The sequence below is a fragment of the Sardina pilchardus genome, chromosome 4 (assembly GCF_963854185.1).
Source record: "Sardina pilchardus chromosome 4, fSarPil1.1, whole genome shotgun sequence".
NCBI classification, from domain to species: domain Eukaryota; kingdom Metazoa; phylum Chordata; class Actinopteri; order Clupeiformes; family Clupeidae; genus Sardina; species Sardina pilchardus.
Window position 1 is genome coordinate 15,156,300 of NC_084997.1, and position 21,903 is coordinate 15,178,202.

Here is a 21,903-nt window from a genome sequence, read left to right on the forward strand (position 1 = left end):
TCTTAAATGCATACGGCGGACAAGAGGCCAGATTCAGGATGTGAGGCTGACGTCAGGCTTTTTCATTAAGGGAAGCCAGGAACATGGCTAGGCCTCGGAAAAGGGAAAAGGGTGTGTTTGTGTGTGTGTGTGTGTGTGTGTGTGTCTGTGTATCTGTGTGTGTGGTATGTCTGTGTGTGTGTGTGTGTGTGTGTGTGTGTGTGTGTGTCTGTGTGTGTGTGTCTGTGTGTGTGTGTGTGAGAGGTGGGTGGGTGTGGAGGTTGGAACTCTATGTGGTTTCCAGTTAAAACAAAAATACAACCCAGGCGGCACTGGTATGTAGTTAGATAAGCCATCTCAACCAGCGGGACAGGACATAAAATTAAGGAATGAAAAGAAATGGTGCATTGAAGTGGCTGGTAACCCCCCCATCCACATGCCCCCCCCCCCCGAACCCCTTCTCCAGCACCTCACGCCCCCATTATTATCTTTCAGACAAAGAATGTGCATGGAAACCTGAGAGAGAGATTCCTTCTGAGATTTTGGGAGAGGGAAAACAAACAAAATGTTAGGCATGGCTGATTTGCTCCGCTCTCGGGGCACATAAGCGCATACACACATATATTCACACTGACTCTTTCTCTCTCACTCACACACACACACACACACACACACACACACACACACACACGCACACACACACACACACACACACACACACACACACCCTCTCTCTGTTACGTCTTTTGCTCACCTCACCTCACAGAAGAGTGGCCATGTATTACTCTGTCTCACTCCATGGTGAAAAGAGGAAGCTGTGGGCCCAGTGTAAACACACACACACACACACACACACACACACACACACACACACACACACACACACACACACACACACACACACACACACACACAGTCACACACACACAGGAGACTCTCCTTTACAGGGTCAGGGCACAACACTCCCAAGATAGCAGGTTTTGGGGATTTTCCATTGAGGCCCCAGCCTGAGCAGGGTGTCCGGAAGGTTCCAAGACATGCCAATCCCAGTGTCTGTACTTCATAGGATTCCTCACTTTGGGTCAGCTTTCACCCACTGAACTTGAAGACCTGAGAATATAATATACACCTTAATGCTATATGTACCTATGCGTACCAATACACAGACACACACTGGTGTTTCCTATGCTACTATACTATATATTTATATATACACACACACACACACACACACACACACACACACACACACACACACACACACACACACACACACACACACAGAAACATAAAATACACACCATATACTTACCATAGACATATTATACTATTATACTGTTCAATTCTATGCTATATTGTTGCATGCGTTGTAAATGAACTGTACTGTAATGTAGGTACAAATATAATATAATCTTCTATATTATATTTATAGTATTCTATGTCATAATGTTAATAATTCGGTCTGATAACCATTTTGTTTTGCTCTCCCACAGAGCACGACAGGGCTATGAAGGGCCTCAGACAGGAGGATCTGGTGAACCAGGAGCTGATTACAGAGCTGAGGAGAGAGCTTGGCATGAACTACAACGACTTCCACATGGTGCTCACCGACTTCGACATGAGAGTGAAGGTAAGACAGGGGATTAGGACATTTAGAAAACACGGAGGGGGTTTTAGGGGAAACTATTTAACAACGTCCCAAAACTGGTTTGTTTATTATTCTCAGAATAATTTTGTGTGTGTGTGTGTTAGTGTGTTAGTGTGTGTGTGTGTGTGTGTGTGTGTGTGTGTGTGTGTGTGTGTGTGTGTGTGTGTGTGTGTGTGTGTGTGTGTGTGTGTGTGTGTGTGTGTGTATGTTGTGTAAAAACGAATTCCATGTAGGAATTGAGTGGCTGCGGTATGCATGCTCCAACCAACCCACACACATTTTGGAGTGTGTGTGTGTGTGTGGGGGGGAGCATCTACAACTACAAACCCACATAGCTGGACAGAACAACAGGGGCTCTAGCTTTGGCAGCACCCTCAGACCTAACAAGCTCTAGTCCCCGCTGTGGGAGAGGAAGAGCTGGAGAAAGGAGAGGAGAGAGGGAGGAGTGGATAGAAAAGTGGAAGAAACAGAGAAACAGAGAAGTGAATGAGAAAGGAGAAGATCAAAAGGATTGGAAACAGGGTGAGAGAGGAGAGAGGGAGAGGGAGATCAGGAAGTCAAAAGACACAGAGAGAATGAGAGCGATGAGAAAAAGAGAGGGAGAGAAAGAAAGAGAGAGAGAGAGAGAGAGTATGGGTGAAGGCAGCCAGCAGACACCCAACACAAACCCGTGGGTTCCACACCCCATTTCTGCCCACGTTCTCCGTCAGCGGGGGCGATGGGGGCGGCGGGCCACTGGCTGGTCGGGGGAAATGGCGTGGTGTTCTGATGAGAGCGGCAGGAGTAAGGCCAGGCCCTGTTTGCAGACAGATGATGTAAACAAAGAGGCCACTGTGCGCTCCCCGCTCCGCACAGGACAGAGAGTAAAGTCTATTAAAACTCACCAAGGGCCCAGCACAGACCAGCAACTCTCTCTCTCTCCCTCTCACTCTCTCTCTCTCTATCTTTCTGTCTCTCTTTTTCCTTCCCTCTATCCCTGCTTCTGTCTCTTTCCCACCCTCTCTCTGCCTTCCTCTCTCCCTCTCTCTCTCTCTCTGCATCACTCTCATGGGCTCTTTCTCTCTTTATGTTTAGCTTTTTATACATCTTGTCACAATGAAATTAACAAGGTCTACCTATTTGACTTTTCAGGCAAAAAGTGACTGAAAATGGAAAAGCAAAATTTGGTATAATACTGGTAATTGTTTTCATTAAAAATATATATAATTTACTATAACTGTTTTGCACCAAATATTATTTCATAGTATTACTTGGTGAAAGAAACTCTCATTTGTGAACATGTCAGATAAACCTTGATGATTTGTGGGTGACAATCTGACCCCATCCCATATTCCACGACTCCACATCTACAGTATCTCTCTCTGTTTCTATTGTTCTCTTTCTCTCCCTCTCTCATTATCTCTCCATGTCTCTTTTCCCTCTCTTTTCCCTCTCTCTCTCTCTCTCATTATCTTTCTAGGCCGCTCTCTCCCTCTCTTAGCTGGTAGTCCATCCATGCACAGTCCAAAACATTGTTCTGTCTGACCACAGCCTTTACAGTGTCTGAGCATTCGTCCACTGCCCTAATGGGCCTTGGTATCTCATAAAGGCCTGATTCAAAGTCAGCAGGCGGCTGGGTCATGCTGTAGACCAGAGGAATGCTCAAGGAGCTCTGAGAAAATCAGACGGCCGACTGCAAGTTGCTTTGGAAACTTTACTGAAGTGCTATGTTTGTTGAGGTTTCTGTGCGAGCCAGAAAAAAAAGATGTTTAGCATTCTTGTGACTAGCCTTGGCAAGGCAGCAACCAAGTCACACATAGCATAAGATTTGGGTCTGGGGGGGGTTATTTATTTATTCTCCACAGTGTGTAGAAACCAAGCTCAGATGACATGTAGATGACATAGTTGCTGATCGTGCTCATAGTTTCTTGACTTTCACACAACTTGTCCCTCCAGCAATTCTACGAAGTGCCCATTGCCATGAAGGCAGTGTTCGACTACTTGGACACGTTCGCCTCGCGGATCCGGGAGATGGAGCAGCAGAAGAGAGATGGAGTGGTGTGCAAGAAAGAGGACAAGCCCAGGTCGTTAGAGAACTTCCTTTCAAGGTACGAGAGAGATGCGTCGTACTGAAAGCATATGTAAAAAAGGGGGAAAAACACGTCCGCACCACCCGAATTTATGGTCCATCACCTAATTTTTATTTTTCTAATTCCTCATACATCTGTTATACTGGTCTTATTCATTGTTATGATGCCTGTTAAAGGCGTTTTATAGCTTTTGTTTGGCACGACAAGTGGCCAGGGGATCATAATGCGCACGCTCATCCAACAGCTTGGGCTCTCGTCTGGGACTTGGATTAATCAAATCCATTTTTTCCCCCCCGTAAAATGTCAAAAGCAGAATTTCCCCGTGATTCAATAAAACTTCCATTTAACCCAAAACTGGATCTCAGCACCGTGCCTCTATTAGGCCGTTATTTATTAAATGCAATAAACTGCTCAAACTTACGAGAAGGTTAGCGGGGGCGATGTGAATTTCGGTGCGTTTCTGTCGTTTCTGTCGTGACCCATACACGCGCTCGGTCTGTGTGTTCTGCAGGTTCCGGTGGAGACGGAGGCTGTTTGTCATATCGGCTCCAAACGATGAGGAATGGGCCTACCAGCAGCAGCTGTACGCACTGACCAGCCAAGCCTGCAACCTGGGTGAGCCCACACTCCACCAATCACAGCCGGATAAAGAGCACAGTCCACACAATCCACCAATCACAGCCGTATAAAGAGCGCAGTCTACACAGTACACCAATCACTATACAGTACACAACTGAAACACAACAAATGTGGTTGTCAGGTCGTTGTGTCACTGTCTTCAAATGTCCTTGTTGCTTGTGGCAGCAGGCAACACCCTCTGATGACAACATTTAGATCACTCTGATTCTAGCAGACCCTCGTGTACTGGCAAATATATGAAGTAGAACTACCATAGACTGCACTGACCAATGAGAGAGAATTCCATCCACCTGGACTTACATTTATTGCCTTGGTCTGTATCTGCAAAGGACACTCACAGAAACCCAGTGGCCATGTAATGTGGTTTTCAGGTCAAAGCCGTTCATCTCTCTCTAAGATGGACTTTTCCTCCTCCTAAATCCTCTTCTCAGTTTGATGGCCTGGGGAAAATAATGGAGGGAAATTACTGAATCGTACCAAGACCACCATGACTGAAGCATAAAGTTGTAGGCACCAGGGACTGGAAGGCTATGTCATCATGTTCCCAGTGCAATCTCCGTTAGAAGTGACTGAACGTGGCCGTCATGGTGCCTTAACGAGCCCAGCGAAGCCAATAAGAACTGGCTAGGGTTTATTTATCCCCTTGAGAGAGGAGATACATTTAAATGAAGAGCCATGTATTTAGTTCTTACTGTAAGTTTATGGAATTCATTAGAGCTCAAATGATTTCATACGTGACTGCAAATATGACAATGATAATGAGAGATGATTTGCATTTCCAATCATCTGACCCCAGCTAAAGCCATGTAAGCACACCCACACAAACATCACAAACAAGACACTCACAGACCTGGTAACACACCAGTGTATGCATGCATACGCCCACACATCGCTACAGATGTGCTTTTCCGTGTATCACTGCACAAGCAAAGCTGTATTAGATCAACTCAGAACAGACAAATCCTATTCTATTGTCAGTCAATGTGGACAAATATAATCCAGTGGTAATTGCAACCAGGCTATAATAATCATGGTTCACACAGGACCAGACATTGTAAATCTTGGATAGAAAGCCAGGGGTTTTCCCTTTATTACTCCTAAAAGACGCAAGCGCTGGCAAACGCTGATGCACCAGTAGGGACCCTCAGCCAGTGTTGCTGTTGTGTGTGTGTGTGTGTGTGTGTGTGTGTGTGTGTGTGTGTGTGTGTGTGTGTGTGTGTGTGTGTGTGTGTGTGTGTGTGTGTGCTAGAGAGAGAGAGAGAGAGAGAGTGTGTGTGTGTGTTTGTGTGTGTGTGAGAGAGAGATAGAGAGAGAGAGAGAGAGAATGAGTGTGTGTGTGTGTGTGTGTTTCTTTCCTCCCTTCCCTTAGCACCCCTGACAGTCACATAACTCAAAATGAGCATGACTCCATTAGCCCAAATGACACAGTAAATCGCCTAGTAAAACTCAGAAGTGCCTGACAGATGATGAGCACACTTGGGACTGTTGCCGTTCCGTGTTAGACGCACACAGCTGAAACACTTTCTACGTGTCATTCTCCTTTCCTTTTGTTTTTGTTTTTCTCTCTCTCTCTCTCTCTCTCTCTCTCTCTTTTTGGCTTGGCATTGAATGATCCACACCCTTTCAATCACAGGTCTGCACACAGTTACTGACCATGCATCTGTGTGATGATCTCAGGTTGAGGGCTATAGTATGCTATTGTGAAGGTTGCGTTGGTCAATTGGCCTCTGGCCCAGTGCAGTAAGGACATGCTATGGGCGAACATGAGGTGTCTGAGATGTTCCCCGGAGTAGCAATTGTCTTTCCCACCGCTGGAATTGATGTGTTTGGAGATCTCTGTCAAATAGAGAGACAAAGAGTGATGAGTGATGTGGACGAGGTCCACGACCTTGTCTTGTTCCAGTGTTTAGCTTGAGTTAAAGAGAGAGAGAGAAAGAGAGTTTGGCAGAGTTTCCTGTGCTGGTTGACAGGGAACAATACGCCCCTGTACATCCTTTGTCTGTTACCATACTGTTTAAAACAGGCTTTTTTTGAGAGTTGCTTCAGATGGAAGATCTCGCCTTTTGGAGGCTTTTCTTGTATCTGCCAATAACATGTAGCACATCCCATTGTTACCGTCTCATCTGGTGTTGATGTTCCTCCAAAATTGGCATTAACGTGCCGTCAAAGCCACCATTTGTCTCTGCGAAATCTCCGGCATTCTCCAGTCTTCATTCTTCAGCGGAGTCAGAGAGGTTATGATTGGCCCATGCAGCCTCCGCTCCATTTTGTTCTGTTGTTGTTTTGGCTGCGCCGGTACCATGGTCCATCCATCCACCACAATGTTTTGTTGCTTGGCGTGCGCTCTGTGAACTTCCATCATTTCCCATGAGCTTGTGCCGTGTCTCTCCTCTGATGAGAACCAGAATCAGAACCAGAACCGGCGCGGGGCTCGGCTGCATGGCAGAGCCGACGTGGCCACATTCCACGGCAATTACCGGAACCTTTTTACGGACCTCACCATTAGATCAGAACCAGTTTGAGGAGCGGTGGATGAATTCACGTGGAGAGGGAAATAAAAACTTGAAACAGAAATTGTTTGCTCTGGCTTGGATGTGTTTACCTATGTTGATTGGGCTTTGTATCTGTTTTGTTTGGTCTGGTTCTGAGGCTGTTACCTGTACTGATTGAACTCTGTGCCTGTGTTTTGTTTGGTCTATCTCCAAGTGAGGTGTTCACCTGCTGATTGAACCCTGTGCCCGTGTTTTGTTTGGTCTAGCTCTGAGTGAAGTGTTTACCTGCGCTGATTGAACTCTGTGCCTGTGTTTGTTCTGTTTATTAATCAACGTTCTGGCAGACAGCCCCTCCATCAGGATTCATTAAATGAGTGTGCACTGGTTTCAATAGAGCATTTTTGGTAGGTCCAAAAACGTAAAACTCAAAAACAGTTGTGTCATTTTGTATGTTCTGTTTACCTGTGCTGATTGCTCCCTGTGCCGGTCTTGTTTTCCCCACAGGCTTGAGGCACATCTCCATACTGAAGCTGGTGGGCACTGAACCGGTAGACATGGGAGGAGTCCTGGAGCTGTACCCAATCAACGGTAAGAGTCACGGCATCACTCAGGCTAGCCAAGGGTCAATGTCAAGGTTATAAGACCAACTCCCCTGGAACATACTGAGAAATCAAAACATTCTGTGTGGTAAATGTACTGGATGGCATTGTCATAATAGGTTATAAGAAATGTAAAATAGCATAATCTTTGAAGTAGTTCTACCATACAATTTGAAGATTTCATGAAATTATAGTATACTCACTTTGGAAGGCATTGTCTACATGATAGGTTCTAAAGGCTGGAAAATAACATAATATTTGAAGTAGTTTAACCATACAATTTTAAGATTAAGGGGAGTCATACCAGATCAGTGTTGGGACTCACATGGTTAGCAGGGCTGTGACATGTTTCTCTACCTCACTTGCATCATATACAGTATCTTGTCAAGTTGCCATGGACCCATGCCTCTACTGTAGCTTCCACTGCAACTTGAAAATTCCTGTTTTTTATTACATGGTACTGTATATGTGAGCGAACTTCTCCTGAGGGATAGAGCTCACTCCACTCATCTTCAAAGGCTTCCCGTGGATCCCCCCGGTGGGCTCCATTTTTAGCATAGCTCTGCACCCAAAGACAGAGAGTCGTAGGCGGCGTGTCCGGCATTTCTGAGGCGCCCTGTCCCAGACGTCCGAACACAGAAAGCATCTACTGTGCCTCCGTAATGAATAAGCAAAGGTTCCAAATCTTCAAATATGCTCGGAAGGTTTCTGAGCAATAAGCACTTCAAATAAACAGGACAGGTTTTTCTTTTGCTCGGGCAGAAACCCGGCCGACTGAGCCAGGTGTCCCGGGGGCTTTTGGGGCTCCTCCCAAATGCTTGTGTTGAGGGCAAAATTAGAGCGTCCGTCCCTCTGCGGTGTTGACATTGGCTGGCCTTGTACAGCTGGCCAACTCTTCCCTACAGCAGGTAGTCTCCCCCTTTTACAGTTGCTGTCCCATGCACTGTTTTACCTACAAGTCATGAGTGGTCTCTCTCTCTCTCTCTCTCTCTCTCTCTCTCTCTCTCTTTGGGAAAGCAGTCGAGGGATCACACATAGCAATGATATTTTGAAACATGAAATGTTTTTCATAAAAAATGGAAAGAGGATGTGAAGTTTACATATTTTCCAGCTATGTCAAAAACCGCAGACGCTTAGGCAGTGCTTGTGCAGCTGCCAGTTCACGTGTGTGTGAGGCGGGGACTTGCTCTGTGTGTGTGTGTGTGTGTGTGTGTGTGTGTGTGTGTGGGAGACTGCATCAGCAATGTCTCTGAGCTCGCCCCTCTGATAGATCAAACGTTGACTTGTTCTAAGAAACAGGATTAGGCGTGCTGACTAAGAAGCCACCACAAAAAAGAACACTTTCATTCCCCCACCCATGTCTCTCTCTCTCTCTCTCTCTCTCTCGCTCTCTCTCTCTCTCCTCCATCTCTCTCCCTTCTGTTCTTTCCACCTCCACCCAAAAGAGACTCAGGCCCACAACAGGCCTTTAAGCATTATCTGAAATTCTCTCGAATCTGCCTTGCTTTTACAAGCCGGAGGCCTATGAAAATTGCCCTCCTGAGAACGCCCCCTTGGTAGGGAGTGTTGAGGTAGGGAGGGCTAACTCCCCCAGCCCATGATGAAGTTTCCTTAGCCATCAGGTGTAGATCTAGAGTTGAGTTGACCTCCACCATCCCACAACCCCTCTCTCTCTCTCTTTCTTCCCCCAGGCTCGGCCACGGTGGATCGGGAGGGACTGTCGGCCACACTAGTGCGGGACATCCGCAACTACTTCCAGATCAGCCCGGAGTATTTCTCCATGCTCCTGGTGGGCAAGGACGGCAACGTCAAGTCCTGGTACCCGTCGCCCATGTGGTCCATGGCCATCATCTACGACCTGATCGACTCCATGCAGCTGCGGCGCCAGGAGATGGCCATCCAGCAGTCGCTGGGCATGCGCTGCCCGGAGGACGAGTACGGCGGCTACGGTTACCATCACCATGGCTACCACGACGGCTACCACGAAGGTTATCATCAAGGATACGGCTATTAAAGAGGGGAGGGAGGGGGGGTCAGGGGAAGGGGAGGGAGAGCTGGGGTGCTTGTGAACGCTCTCCATGTTGTGTATGTAGCCTGCGGACAGGCCTGTGGTGCTACTTTGATGCTCGCCACTGTCACGTCACATTACTTCCTGTTTCTGCATTTTTTTTAAAATCCTGTCACAGCTGACTTGCGTTGGAACACCGCTTCACTCTCTTGTGCGGTCGTGTTCTTATTCTATCAACCTCCTGCGGACTGTTTTCTTCCATAATATCACAGGTATGGATGTCTCTTTTTGTAGATAAGAACAAAAAAAAATATTCAAAAAGTTATGTATTGTTTGTTTTGTTTTGTATTTATTGTTGGTTGTGAATTTGGAGATGTGTCTGAAGGTCACAATCAGTTGTCTCTTGAGGAGGGCTCATAAACCTTTGTTTGTCTATTGTAAAGATTACATATGTTCTTATTTATATGCAGCTCTGCTATAAGGACAATAAAGTCAATTTATTACCACCCCGATTGTGACTGTTGTTTTTCCTAAGCTGAAGACATTGACACATTTTGTGTTCAGAATTCAGGGAAGGAAAATTCTAAAATCTCCACTGAGAAAGACAATTTTATATTGCAGTACTTGAGATCCAACAGTCATTCCTGACACTCTAGCGCCCTCTGGTGTCTGTCATTGGCTCACAGAATCAGTATAACATGGGAACGTTTTTGAGGGACCTCTGAGGAAGTATGTCTTACTTGACTCATACTACACCATTAATATAATAATGATAATAATAATAATAATAATAATACAATATATTAATACAATTGATTGCATGGCCAGTGGTTTATCATGTTTGTGTCGTGAATTAGTATGATAGAAAAAAACGTGACTGAGATTTCAATATTCATTTATTGTGCCCTTCATCATTAAAACCATACAATTGTGCCAATATGTCCTGACATACCCCACAACATTCCTGCCGATTGTACATGTCACCTTCAGTAGGTTTAATTTGTGCTCTTTATAAGGTATCTAAACAAAGAAACCATGGAAACAAGTATCAAAAAGAGATCCATAATGCTGTCTACAAATGACAGGCTTCAAGAGTTTCACTGAATTAAACAAACAGGCACTGAACAAGATATTTGTGGATATGAATACTGGAAATGTTAATAGACATTAGCAAATATACACATGGCACCATAGTGCAGTGGTAATTTGCAATGATGTCATTTAAGTAAGTAATTTGCTCCAAAACTGTTAAGTAAACTGAACCCTTTTTCATACAAACATTCAAATAATTTAGCATAATTATAGCATGTTCCACACAACCATTTATGCAGTTTTAAAACAGTAATGATAACATCCCTTTGTCCTATTTCATGAAGCCTTTGGGGGTCAATGCATTCCATTGTTCCCTCGCCTCAAACACACCAAATTCAATTATGGCTATTCTACTCACACACCCACGCATCAGACTAAGGTTATTCTCCAATCACCACCATCCACATCCACACACACACACACACACACACACACACACACACACACTTTCTCTCGAACCATATAATTTTGTACACCAAGCATTATGTACAGGCACTTTTCTGAATAATTTACAACACGATAACCACCACTGTGTCTAATTACCCCCAAGAGAAGCTGGTAACAGGGAGGTAGAGCCAGGGCTCCCACAGAAAGGTCCATTACATCCCCCACGGCTGTCTGTCAGAGAGAGAGACTCTGTCCTCCATGTTACCATCTTACAGCACGTCTGCTAGAGGGACTCTTCCTCCGTGTCACTGTCAGAGTTGGGCTTGGTCAGCCTCTCAAGCTCCTCGCCATCCTGGACCACAGACACACGACACAAGAGAAGAAAACCAGGGACACCAGTTTTAGGATCAGATTGCAGATCAACAATTGTACAGTGGTATAGGCTAGGGCCGGTTTCCCATTCAAGGATTAAGCTTAGTCCAAGACTACAGTAAGACCTGTGTATTAGCTGCGTAGTGTATAAACCGCAGGACAGTGTTTTATGCAAGTTAAAAAATCAAAACCATATTAATACTATATTAACTGCCCCTGTTTATTAAAGCTGGAGGAATTTTGCCAAATCAATGTATAAACCTTGGCTAATAGTTGGGGAAATTACGGTAAAAGATAATGTCAATGAAAACCCCTTTTAGCTGAGTACTAAGCTTAACCCATGCAATAGAAACCGGCTGATAAGAGTTTAAGGTCATTGGGCAGCATGCTGCAGTGTGGTGGTGTGAAATGACAGCATCTCTGGATGGAGGAGCTGTGTGTTTCCCCACTCGTGCAGAATTTTAAAAAGGAGCCATGAGCCGCGGAGGAGGACGTGTGAAGGCACATTGTGGCGCGCGAGGGACAGCAGGTGTGCTGCGGAGGCGGAGCCACTGAGGCTCCTGGCTGGGAGCGCTACTGTAGGTGATGTGTTTCGGGCCGACACCTGTAGCGTACATGGTCACTGTGACGACGTACACTCTTTGCAAATGAAGCCAGGATGAATTTGAATGGATATTTCCTGTGCAGAATATCTGCTTTGAGCAAGAGCATATAACGTGAACAGATAATCGAATCAAAATGACTAAATCTGCGCCATTTTTTTTTTTTTTTTTTTTAATTGCTTCAAATGGCTTCACCTCGAACTGAGTGACTGAAGTGTACACTGCACACTGAGCGCCCATTGTTTTTTTGTCCAGTCACTGGTGTTATCAGCAGGGGCAGCTGACACTGGGACACCACCACTCTGGCCTCCTATAAAGCTCTTCACACCGGACACATTCTACTGGGCCCAAGCCATGTGGATAATCACACAGCCAGCCCGGTTTCCTGTCTCTTAATATCACGCTCAATGGATCTAACCATCTGCGTCTGTGGCCAACCTTCATGAGAAGGCGAAGCAGCCTCTGTCATGCATAGAAGAGCTGAATAGAGTAGGGCGTCACTCTGATAACAAATGTTACTTTAAGTAAACACAGCTACACACACACACACACACACACACACACACACACACACACACAGACACACAGAGCATGGGCAGCGCCTCATGACTCAAGTTTGGCGAGTTTTGTAGTTACGGTTGTGCATGACAACCGCTAAGTTCTGTTTGAATCATCCCAAAAATCCACAGAAATTATGTCTGACCTGCGTGACACCTACTCAATTCGGCAGTTTTTGTGGATGAGCTTGGCTTCGACCTTGCTGATTACATTACATTTCAAACATGAGTGAGCTGTCACGCAGTACGGAAAGGTCGATGTAAAACCAGCAGCCTGCACTGTGTGTGAGCGGGAGTCTCATGACTTGTGTTTGTTGGGGTTGTAGTTATGCTTGTGCATGGCAACCGTTAAATTAAGTTTAGAGCAAGAAAAATAAAGCAATGACCTTGGTCAATTACCTGTGTGACACCAACTTAATTCAGCACTTTTGTCTCATGACCTTGTGATCACATCACATTTGGGCCAACGTGAGTGGCTTAATTCATTCTCCTCCCTCCATTCCATGCGACCACACTTTACAATCCTGATATTATAAGCCCCTCTGGCTGAGCAATAACGCTGTCTAGTAAACATACAAAATGCCACAAGGATAGTGAAACTCTGTCTATGAACAGGAAAACCACATATAAATCATAAGGGTAGGACTTTCACAGTCTCAATTTCAGAGGGTCTGTCTGGGAGGGTGGGAGTTACACACACACACACACACACACACACACACACACACACACACACACACACACACACACACACACACACACACACACACACACACACACACACACACACACACACACACACACACACACACACACACACACACACACACACACACACACAGCAATATAATTAAATGAAGCCTCATTCAACTTGGAACACAAAGTGTACTGTTTTCCTCTCAACACAGTGAACCACCATTTCAGCATGACAAGTAGATAGAGAGAGAGACAGAGAAAGAGAACAAGAGAGAGGGAGTAGCCTCAAAACATACTGCTGGGTTAAGAAAGAAAAGGAGTGAAAGAAGAGTGTTTGCCAGGTTTTCATGCTGCTTACAAATTACTTTTTTCAAACTCTGGCCTCAAGGCCCGAGCATTTCCTTTTCACCCAACCAGAACAATTAGAGAGAGAGAGAGAGAGAGAGAAAAGCCTCCCTCCTCTAGTTCCCAGCTAACTTCCACTACATAATAGCCATATATGTATATGCTTGTCTGTCTCCTAGGTTAAACAGGGAGCCTATACAGAGCTCACAGGAGACTACCAGGAGAGTTCAGACCACTCTCTCTCTCTGGCTGCCACTAGCATGCATCCATTGGCCATAATGAGATTAGTCAAGGTAACCCGGGGCGGGTGCGAAATTGTGCTTTCATTAAGAGACTCAGGTTTCTTTCCTGTCATCCCCAAAATGAGATTACATTTAGTCAAGAGACCCAGCGACGCTCACAGAGAGCCACTTGTGCATGAGAGTGTGTGTGTGCGTGTCGTGTGTGTGTATGTGTGTGTGTGTGTGTGTGTGTGTGTGTGTGTGTGTGTGTGTGTGTGTGTGCATGTGTTACAAATCAAACTGCCTGCAGCTCTTTCACAACTTTTCATTCATATGCAGTGAGAGAGGGCATTCTTCTCTACGCACCATTTCCTTTTAGGTGTTCTTAAAATGTTTGTTTGTGTGTGTGTGTGTGTGTGTGTGTGTGTGTGTGTGTCTGTGTGTCTGTGTGTCTGTGTGTCTGTGTGTGTCTGTGTGTGTGAGGGAGAGAGGCTCTTTCATCAGCTCTAGTCATAATTATGAATGTTCTGTGTGTGTGAATGTGTGTGTGTGTGAGTGAGTGTGTGTGCGTGTGAGTGAAACCCCTGTTTGCGCGCAAGATAAATCCTTATCCCTTCAAAACAACCCGTCAAAACACTTCCTCCTGACCTTCCGTCTCTAATTAAAAAAAACAACACCAACACCAACACCAACACCAACACCAACACCAACACCAACACCAACACCAACACCAACACCAACACCAACACCAAACATCACTCCTCATCACTGCTCACCCCTCGCGACCTCTCCAGCACCTCGCCGTTGAGCACGCGCAGTCTCTCGCGCTGCAGGGCGTACTCGGGGTCGGCGGGCGCGCGGCTGGCGTGGTAGATGTAGATGGCCAGCAGCACCACGGGCGCCTGCAGGAAGAAGTCGGCCGACGGCCGGAAGTCAAAGAGGAAGAGCGAGAGCGCAGTGACCAGCACCGTGGTGATCTGGCCCGTCAGCACGTGGAACATGTTGTCGCGGAACTTGAGGATGAGCGCCACCGAGAGGCCGAGCGCCGCCGTGACGACGACCAGCGCCGCCGAGAAGGCGTTGTGGCCGTGCAGCAGGCCGCAGTGCCAGACGAGGGCGCGGTCCTCGGCGCGGACGGCCAGCGCCAGCGCGTTGAAGAGCAGGCCGAACACGTACAGCTTGCCGTTCTGGATGAAGATGCTCTCGGTCAGCTGGTCGCCCTCCTTCAGGATCTTCTCGTTGTAGATGTTGGCCATGGACGACACGAAGCACTGCGCCAGCAGCAGCACGTAGCCCACGCCGAAGTGACGGAGACGCCGCGCCACCGCTTCCGTCCAGGCCGGGTCGTCCGTGACGGCGGCGGCGGCGGCGGCGGTCAGGGTGTGGTTGCGGAGCTCCAGCTGCTGCTGTGTGAAGACCAGGCAGCTGTTGGAGGGGGCGGAGAGGGGAGACACGTGCAGGCCGGGCACGGCGATGGCGCGCTGGGTGTCCCCCGTGCCCATGGTCAGCGCCACGATGGACAGGAAGAGAATCACCAGGGCGGCCCACTGCACCCAGGACAAGCGCCTCCTGCAGGCGGACACGTGCAACAACTTCAGGTAAATTCCAGCTCATGCTCTGTTTAAAGGCCAAGTTATGTGCATAATCTGCCAATACAATAATCTGAACAGAAGCACACTGAACTAACTCCAGTTGAAGGCAGGCCCCACAGACATGTACCATCATGCACCATCATGCAATCTTATCCCAGACTCCTCTTATCTAATTTCAAAAGCACTTACTTCAGCACAATTCTGAACAGCACAGCTGTAGTCAGGATGACAACATTGGAGAACAACACTGCCATGGCCTAGGGAAGCAGAACAAACAATCAATAACTAGTGCTGATATCACCTTATTGGCTTGATATGGTTGGACAAATTGTTGATAATAGTCACATTTCATAACCTCTACAGATGTGAAATAAGCGTAACGTCTTCATTAGCCAGTTAAATGTCTGTCGAATTTATGACAGCACTACAGCATGTTTAACTACCACTAGTACAGTGCCATCAGTGTTAATGGAACCGTACGGGCTGGAGGTAGGTCATGACGTAGAAGATGATGAGGTTGTCCAGGAAATAGAGGAATGCCGGGACAGACCACTTCATGTAGCTGAGGAACGAGGAGCCGGAGGAGCAGCACAGATCTCTGAACGATCTCTCCTCTACGGGAACACAACAAGGACATAAACAATGGAGTTTGACTGTGAGCCCACGCCACAACCACTACACAGCCAACTGGAGGGAAAGGGGGTGTTATAGACCAAGTCATGCAGACTACATTTGTGTGGCGACCACTACTGGGTAAGACTAGGAGAGAGTAGCAAATCTAAATACAGTCATAATAATCTAGTCAACCACTGAAATTCAATCATACTGTACATTATGACAACACTTGCCAACAACCAAAGTCCAAAGTCTGAGGAGGTCAGTAGCTCAAGTCAAAGAAAATGTGCATATATTTGTCACTGTAGTTCTAGAAATAGTCAAGAAAAGGTTACACTGTAAAACTTCTCTTCCCTTGTGCACCGTCAGTATTCTTCAATCCCTGACAGTGTAATTGCACAATTGTGCAATTGCTGTAATCTCTGACAAGCCAATGATACGTGTTTCACACTTCCAGAACAACAGATTGGAAAACTCACCTCGAATGATTACCCTCACAGACATGGCTAAGCAGAAGAGAAGCTTGATGGCCTCTGCTAGCAGATTTACAGAAGCAGGAAGGAAGTCATACTTGTTCTCTGTGAAGGGAGATAATAGAAACAATGTTGACAACAAACTAAAGCTTTTCATTTCTCTGTTTCACTGCACTTTACAGCTTAGAAGATACAGCACCACCATGAATATAATGTACACAAACCGGGGGAAGAAAGATGCTCCGTTTAAAAGCGACTAACTAACACACACCTGAATTGGCAGAAAACTTGAGCAGGAGGATGCGACTGGTCCCCAACATGACGAACCCCAAGCCGAGACCCAGGGTGCAGAAAGAGGAGCGGGAACATCGCCATGCCCTCGGACAGCAGCGACAGCAAGCGGTCGATGAGGAGGAATAGTGAGCCATGGTGAGGAGCCAAGCCTGTTTGTCCCGGTGGACAGGCTGGATGGACAATGGCTCGACTCACTGAAAAACAGAAACACTTAATTCGTTAGCTAACTTAGTTAACAATGATCTAGAGCATCCCCTTTAACTAGCATAGTCGACATGTGCAGTAACACAAGTCAAAACAAGGTTCACATACCATACAAATATTGTTAATGTATTATATTTCTCGTTTGCCTCACAGTCGTCTCTAGTCCAGCATTGCAATTATGTTGAATAATTTTGCTGAGCTTCAGCTTCCGAAGAACGGAAAGTAACAACCCATAGTGACAAGTGACAACTCCTGCTGTTCAGTCGTGAGCAGACAAAAGCTATGAACTGAAAAGGCTACGGTCTCTCCTGCATAGCAAACAGATTATTGCGTTAGCAGTAATTCTTGCTACCGTGCGGTGTTTACCAATTACAAACCACAAACAGACAAAGTTCTTCGCATGGTCAAGGAAATTATACATCAGTGGCCACCATGCTCCCAGTTCTATCATTATATTCTGTCAGAGAGGTTAGATTTAACGTAACGTCAGAAAAACCTCTAAAAAACACTATTAAGTTAGGGTGTTCAATGTATCTTAGGGAAGTAGCTGATGTTATTCAATGGACACCACAAACAGCTGCCATAGCATAACATAACAGTCATCATCAGAAGAGGGGGAAATAATAAAAGAGTTGAACAGTCGAAACAGACAAGACCTAGGCTATCTCTGAAAAACGAAACGGTTTATGTTTAAGAAAGAGATACAAACTAACTTAACTATATCGCAAGCTAACTATTATAAATACTCCAATTAGCCTTAACTGTAAGAAACTGAAAGCATGTTGTATCAAGTAGGCTAAACACAGACGAATAATTTAAATCCGATAAAGGAAAAGTGATCGTGTCTGAACAGGAATATATGGCAAATGAAATAATGCACATTACCTGGTTTCTCATGTTTTGTTTTTGTGCTAGATTGGCTTGATTTGGAACCTGCTCCACACCTTCCTGGGTAAAATCCTAACACACATGCGCAGTATGGAATGCAATAGCAACGTCATCACTTCTCTGGTGTGTTCAAGAGCGTAGAGATCAAAGTGTGCGTTTGTGTGCGCAGATTGTGCAGTTGCGATAGGGCACTTGTCACTGACAGGTCGGAGTACGGTAAATGGAAAGAAATTTAAAGGACAGAAAAGACAAACGTTTACTTTATTGGTTTGTGTTGGCTATTAGGCCACTGATTGGCACGCATTTTCAAATAAACAAATAAACATAGCCTACATTGCAGTCAGAGACGGACGAAGTAGCCTACACTTTAGCCTACTTTAGGCTACTTTACTTTACTTAAGTGAAAGTATAGATGCACCATGTGAAATATTTCTCCAATACAAGTGAAAGTTTTAAGGTGGATGTTTACTTAAATCGAAGTAGCCTACAGAAGTAGGCTACTTGCTTTTAGAAACGTCAGAAGTAGGCTACCTAGGCCTACAAGTAGGCTAGGCTATTTTCCCTTTTTAATATATTGAAATGTAATGTTTATTTGGTCATATAGGCTAGCTAGGGTGTAGGCCAGCCTATATCCTTTGATTTTTTTAGTCCCTTATATCCAGCAAAAAAAAAAAAACATTTTACACCATAACTTTCCAACTGTTCAAATTAATAATTTAAATCATTATTCATGATTTGTTTACACATCTAAAACATTTCACTGCCAAATACAAACCCAGATAACTCAATTATGAATAGGTTATTTATCATTTAATAATGTAGGCCTAGGCTAAAGATATAGCTATGTGCTGTCACAAACCTTGGCTATATAGCCGGGTCTTCATTGTCATATGACCATATTTTATTTCCGTACAAGTTTTTATTTTTTATTTATTATTTTGTTTTATTAATGAAAATTCAACATACAACTCAAAATCATAAGGACAATCAAGGTATACAAGACACTAGGGGAAGAAACAATACAGAAATAGTTAGTGAAGCAATCAAATTATTATTATTATTATTATTATTATTATTATTAATAATAATAATAATAATAAACACCACAGTCATTCACAATAACAATAATTTTAACATATCTGAAGACACTTTCCTGGCTATTCCTTATTTTCAACATTTTGGAGTGACAATAGAAACATTTCTATTTCTGTACAAGTGTTCAGGTGAGCAAAAGAGAGGCAAGCTGTATATCACATTATTGACAGATTGAGATTATTCTATTGTTAAACAACGGAAAGGGCGGTGTCAAATTCTGAGAATTCTCATTCTGCTAAATCTAGCCATTGCAACATATTCCAATGACTGGGTACATGTGGGTTCTTCCAGGCTACATAGCGGATTCTTATCGGCTCTGATGAAGAATCTGTTGTCACCGTCATTACCACAGCCAATTCAGCGAAGTTCAAATTGAACTTTTGAAAAACTTACTTCAAGATGGTCTATCACATTATTGCATTTAAATAGGGTGGTGTCAAGTTTTGAGAATTGTCATTCTGCTAAATCTCACAGTTGCAACATATTCCAATGACTATAGCAACTTTCTTAGCAGAAGTCAGGAGATTATCTCATCTTCGCATCATAAAATCAAGTTGATAATGACAGCTATGAGTCCTGTAAAATGTCACCAGTGAACAATAAAATAGGAAGAAGTTATCCTGTCAGGCGATTGTCTAATTTCATTCCAATTTTGCAATGATCATGGAGTATAGCCTGGTTAACACCAGACCACTTCTCAAATCTCAATTGGTAAAATGTTCGTCTGGATTCTCCCAGGCTACATAGAGGATGTTCTGATGAAGAATCTGTTTTTACCATCATTACCACAGCCAACTTCTAGATGGTCTATTGCATTATTGCATTTAAAGAATCAAATGTGGTTAAAAGTACTTTATGCTTATATTTTGTAGAGCACAATATTATGCTTACAGTATATTTATAGTCAAGAGTACAATATTTGTCTTTTAAATGTAGTGGCGTAAAAGTCACAAGTTTCCAAAACTATTAATAGACTATAACATACTGTACAGATAAAATCATGCTTAAGTACAGTAATCAAGTAAATGTAGGCTACTTAGTTATTGTCCACCTCTGATTGATCACTGAAACTGTCCTGCATGGGAAAAGTGTTCCAGACGTTTCCTGTACAGCTGTTTCCCCACCTCATAGTGGAGCATAGGCGGTTGTAGATACTGATATCAGGGATAGTCCGAGGCTACTAATATTTTATTTCTGAGCTGTGTTGAGCCTCTCCAGTCCAGTGGGGTCTCATGTTAAGAGGTATGGGGATGTTCTGGGAAATATCTCCCGGTGGTAGGTTGTTTTTTTAAAGTGTCATGGAATAATTTCCAGTAACTCCTCCAGTAATGGGTGTTTCTCTTGTGTATGTACAGTATGGAAAGCTACCCGATGTAGCCTATGCATCACTGTGTACGTATACATCACTGAATAGGTTACAGTACATCGGGTAGTTCTCCATACATAGTGGTGGTTTTATGGTTTTGTGACCACCTACAGTAACTTGTGGGAGTGCATGTGCTTACAGGAATAAGACTAGCAATATGTCAAACATTTTCAAAAATGGCACTGTGCGAATACAAATATACCTTACACATATACAATTGTGTAAAGAATACGCTATACTAGAAATGTTTCATTGTAGCCTATAGTTGGTGTAAGTTATATAGACTGACATTGATTGGCAATGTAAACTATTAGACTCTTATTGCTGATGACACAAAATGATTCAGATGTAAAACATTATCTTTGATTAGTTCAAATTTTGTTATTGTTCTTAATGAAAATGTGTGGAAATGTGTTTTTGTGGAAACATGTTTGTGTGTGATGCATGTGTGTGTGTGTGTGTGTGTGTGTGTGTGTGTGTGTGTGTGTGTGTGTGTGTGTGTGTGTGTGTGTGTGTGTGTGTGTGTGTGTCTCACAGTGATAAAGGGCACAGCCTCTCCGGCTTTGAGTCCAAAATCGTTTTGTCCGCTCTTTTAAACAGACAGTCCCTACCTGCAGTGCTCAGCTCAGACATGAGGCCGTGTCCCAGGGAGGGGACTTCATACGCGTGGCTGTTTCTTACTTGTCTATACAATGCTGCTCTAGCTGTGGAAAGGCACTACTACATTGCAGCTGTCTATATTGATTGGGATTATAGGCTACTTCTTCTGGACCTCAAAGGTAAATCCAGAATGTCTTACATGTCATGCCTGATGGCTAACATCTCTCTGCTATAGTTTTGCTGTCTTTATAACAAATGACATTTTATTTGGTGAATGGGAGCATTCTTGATGCTACTATCAGAGAGCGGTTTTGTTAAATGGCTCTCATGCGGTTTCCTTACACACGCATGTACTTGTTTGAGAACAGGACATCTTGTGTGGCAATATAGACAGGTGCGAGTGTAACCGGCAGAGTCACGGTCTGGGTGAAGTTTGTCCCACTGCAGCTACGGTAGCCCACTGACGTCACTGCGCCAGCTAGCCGCTGAGTGGTTCACCTGTTCACAACTCATTGGCGGCGAAGTCAGTTTTCATAAAATGTGTCTGTCTACCGTCAGGCTTTGTTATTTCCCTGTCCAGGTACGTGGTTCCCGTGTGCAACCAAGGTATGTGCAAATGTGTATGTGCATTGTAACAAGCTGCGGGGTGTCCTACGAAGCAAGTTAGACAAATCTAGGTTATCTAGACATATCGAGGCTGCACAAAGCCTCAACTCGGGTATTAAGTTAAGTGATCCTACGACAGCAGGTATGTGATAAATTTGTCAAACTAGGCTTTCAGCTCAGATCTGTGCGCGTTCTCGTGGTTGGGGTGATTTTGACCAATCGGGCAACGTGGAGACGCAGAAGACAGCCTAGGTTTAAAAACGATTACTTCCGCATTTATGAGCGGTAGCGAAATCTAGGGTGGTCTTTTTTAGTGTCTAACCTATAACATCAAAAAGTCGATGGTCATCAGATTTTGTATGGCATACATGTCCATAGTAGTGACATATTTGCACGCACAACATAGTTAAAAGCGCCTTCGAGATTCAAAATGTTTGCAGAGGCGGGGCTGACTTGTTCAAAGT

General features: G+C 44.6%; 2 protein-coding genes across 3 annotated transcripts in view; one reads left to right on the forward strand and one right to left on the reverse strand.

Annotated features, from left to right (window-relative positions):
* The window catches only part of ccdc80 (coiled-coil domain containing 80), an 18,907-nt gene extending 8,969 nt beyond the window's left edge, over positions 1–9,938 (forward strand). Inside the window, exons 3-7 of the mRNA XM_062534298.1 lie at positions 1,473–1,609; positions 3,563–3,714; positions 4,208–4,311; positions 7,332–7,415; positions 9,118–9,938. Of these exons, the coding sequence (XP_062390282.1) occupies positions 1,473–1,609; positions 3,563–3,714; positions 4,208–4,311; positions 7,332–7,415; positions 9,118–9,440 (800 nt within the window). The 3' untranslated portion in view covers positions 9,441–9,938. The remainder of the gene's footprint in view (positions 1–1,472; positions 1,610–3,562; positions 3,715–4,207; positions 4,312–7,331; positions 7,416–9,117) is intronic.
* A 374-nt stretch (positions 9,939–10,312) lies between these two features.
* On the reverse strand, positions 10,313–17,855 carry slc35a5 (solute carrier family 35 member A5). 2 transcript variants are annotated; one of them, XM_062534299.1, is made up of 7 exons: positions 17,770–17,855; positions 16,658–16,874; positions 16,393–16,491; positions 15,779–15,912; positions 15,488–15,555; positions 14,483–15,275; positions 10,313–11,265 (listed from the first exon to the last, which is right to left on the reverse strand). In XM_062534299.1, the coding sequence occupies exons 2-7, from the start codon at positions 16,812–16,814 to the stop codon at positions 11,197–11,199; spliced, it is 1,320 nt and encodes a 439-aa protein (XP_062390283.1). In that variant the 5' UTR covers positions 16,815–16,874; positions 17,770–17,855; the 3' UTR covers positions 10,313–11,196. The 2 variants fall into 2 exon arrangements, with proteins under 2 accessions (XP_062390283.1, XP_062390284.1); XM_062534300.1 differs by lacking the exon at positions 17,770–17,855 and adding an exon at positions 17,036–17,151.
* Between the last annotated feature and the right edge of the window lie 4,048 nt (positions 17,856–21,903).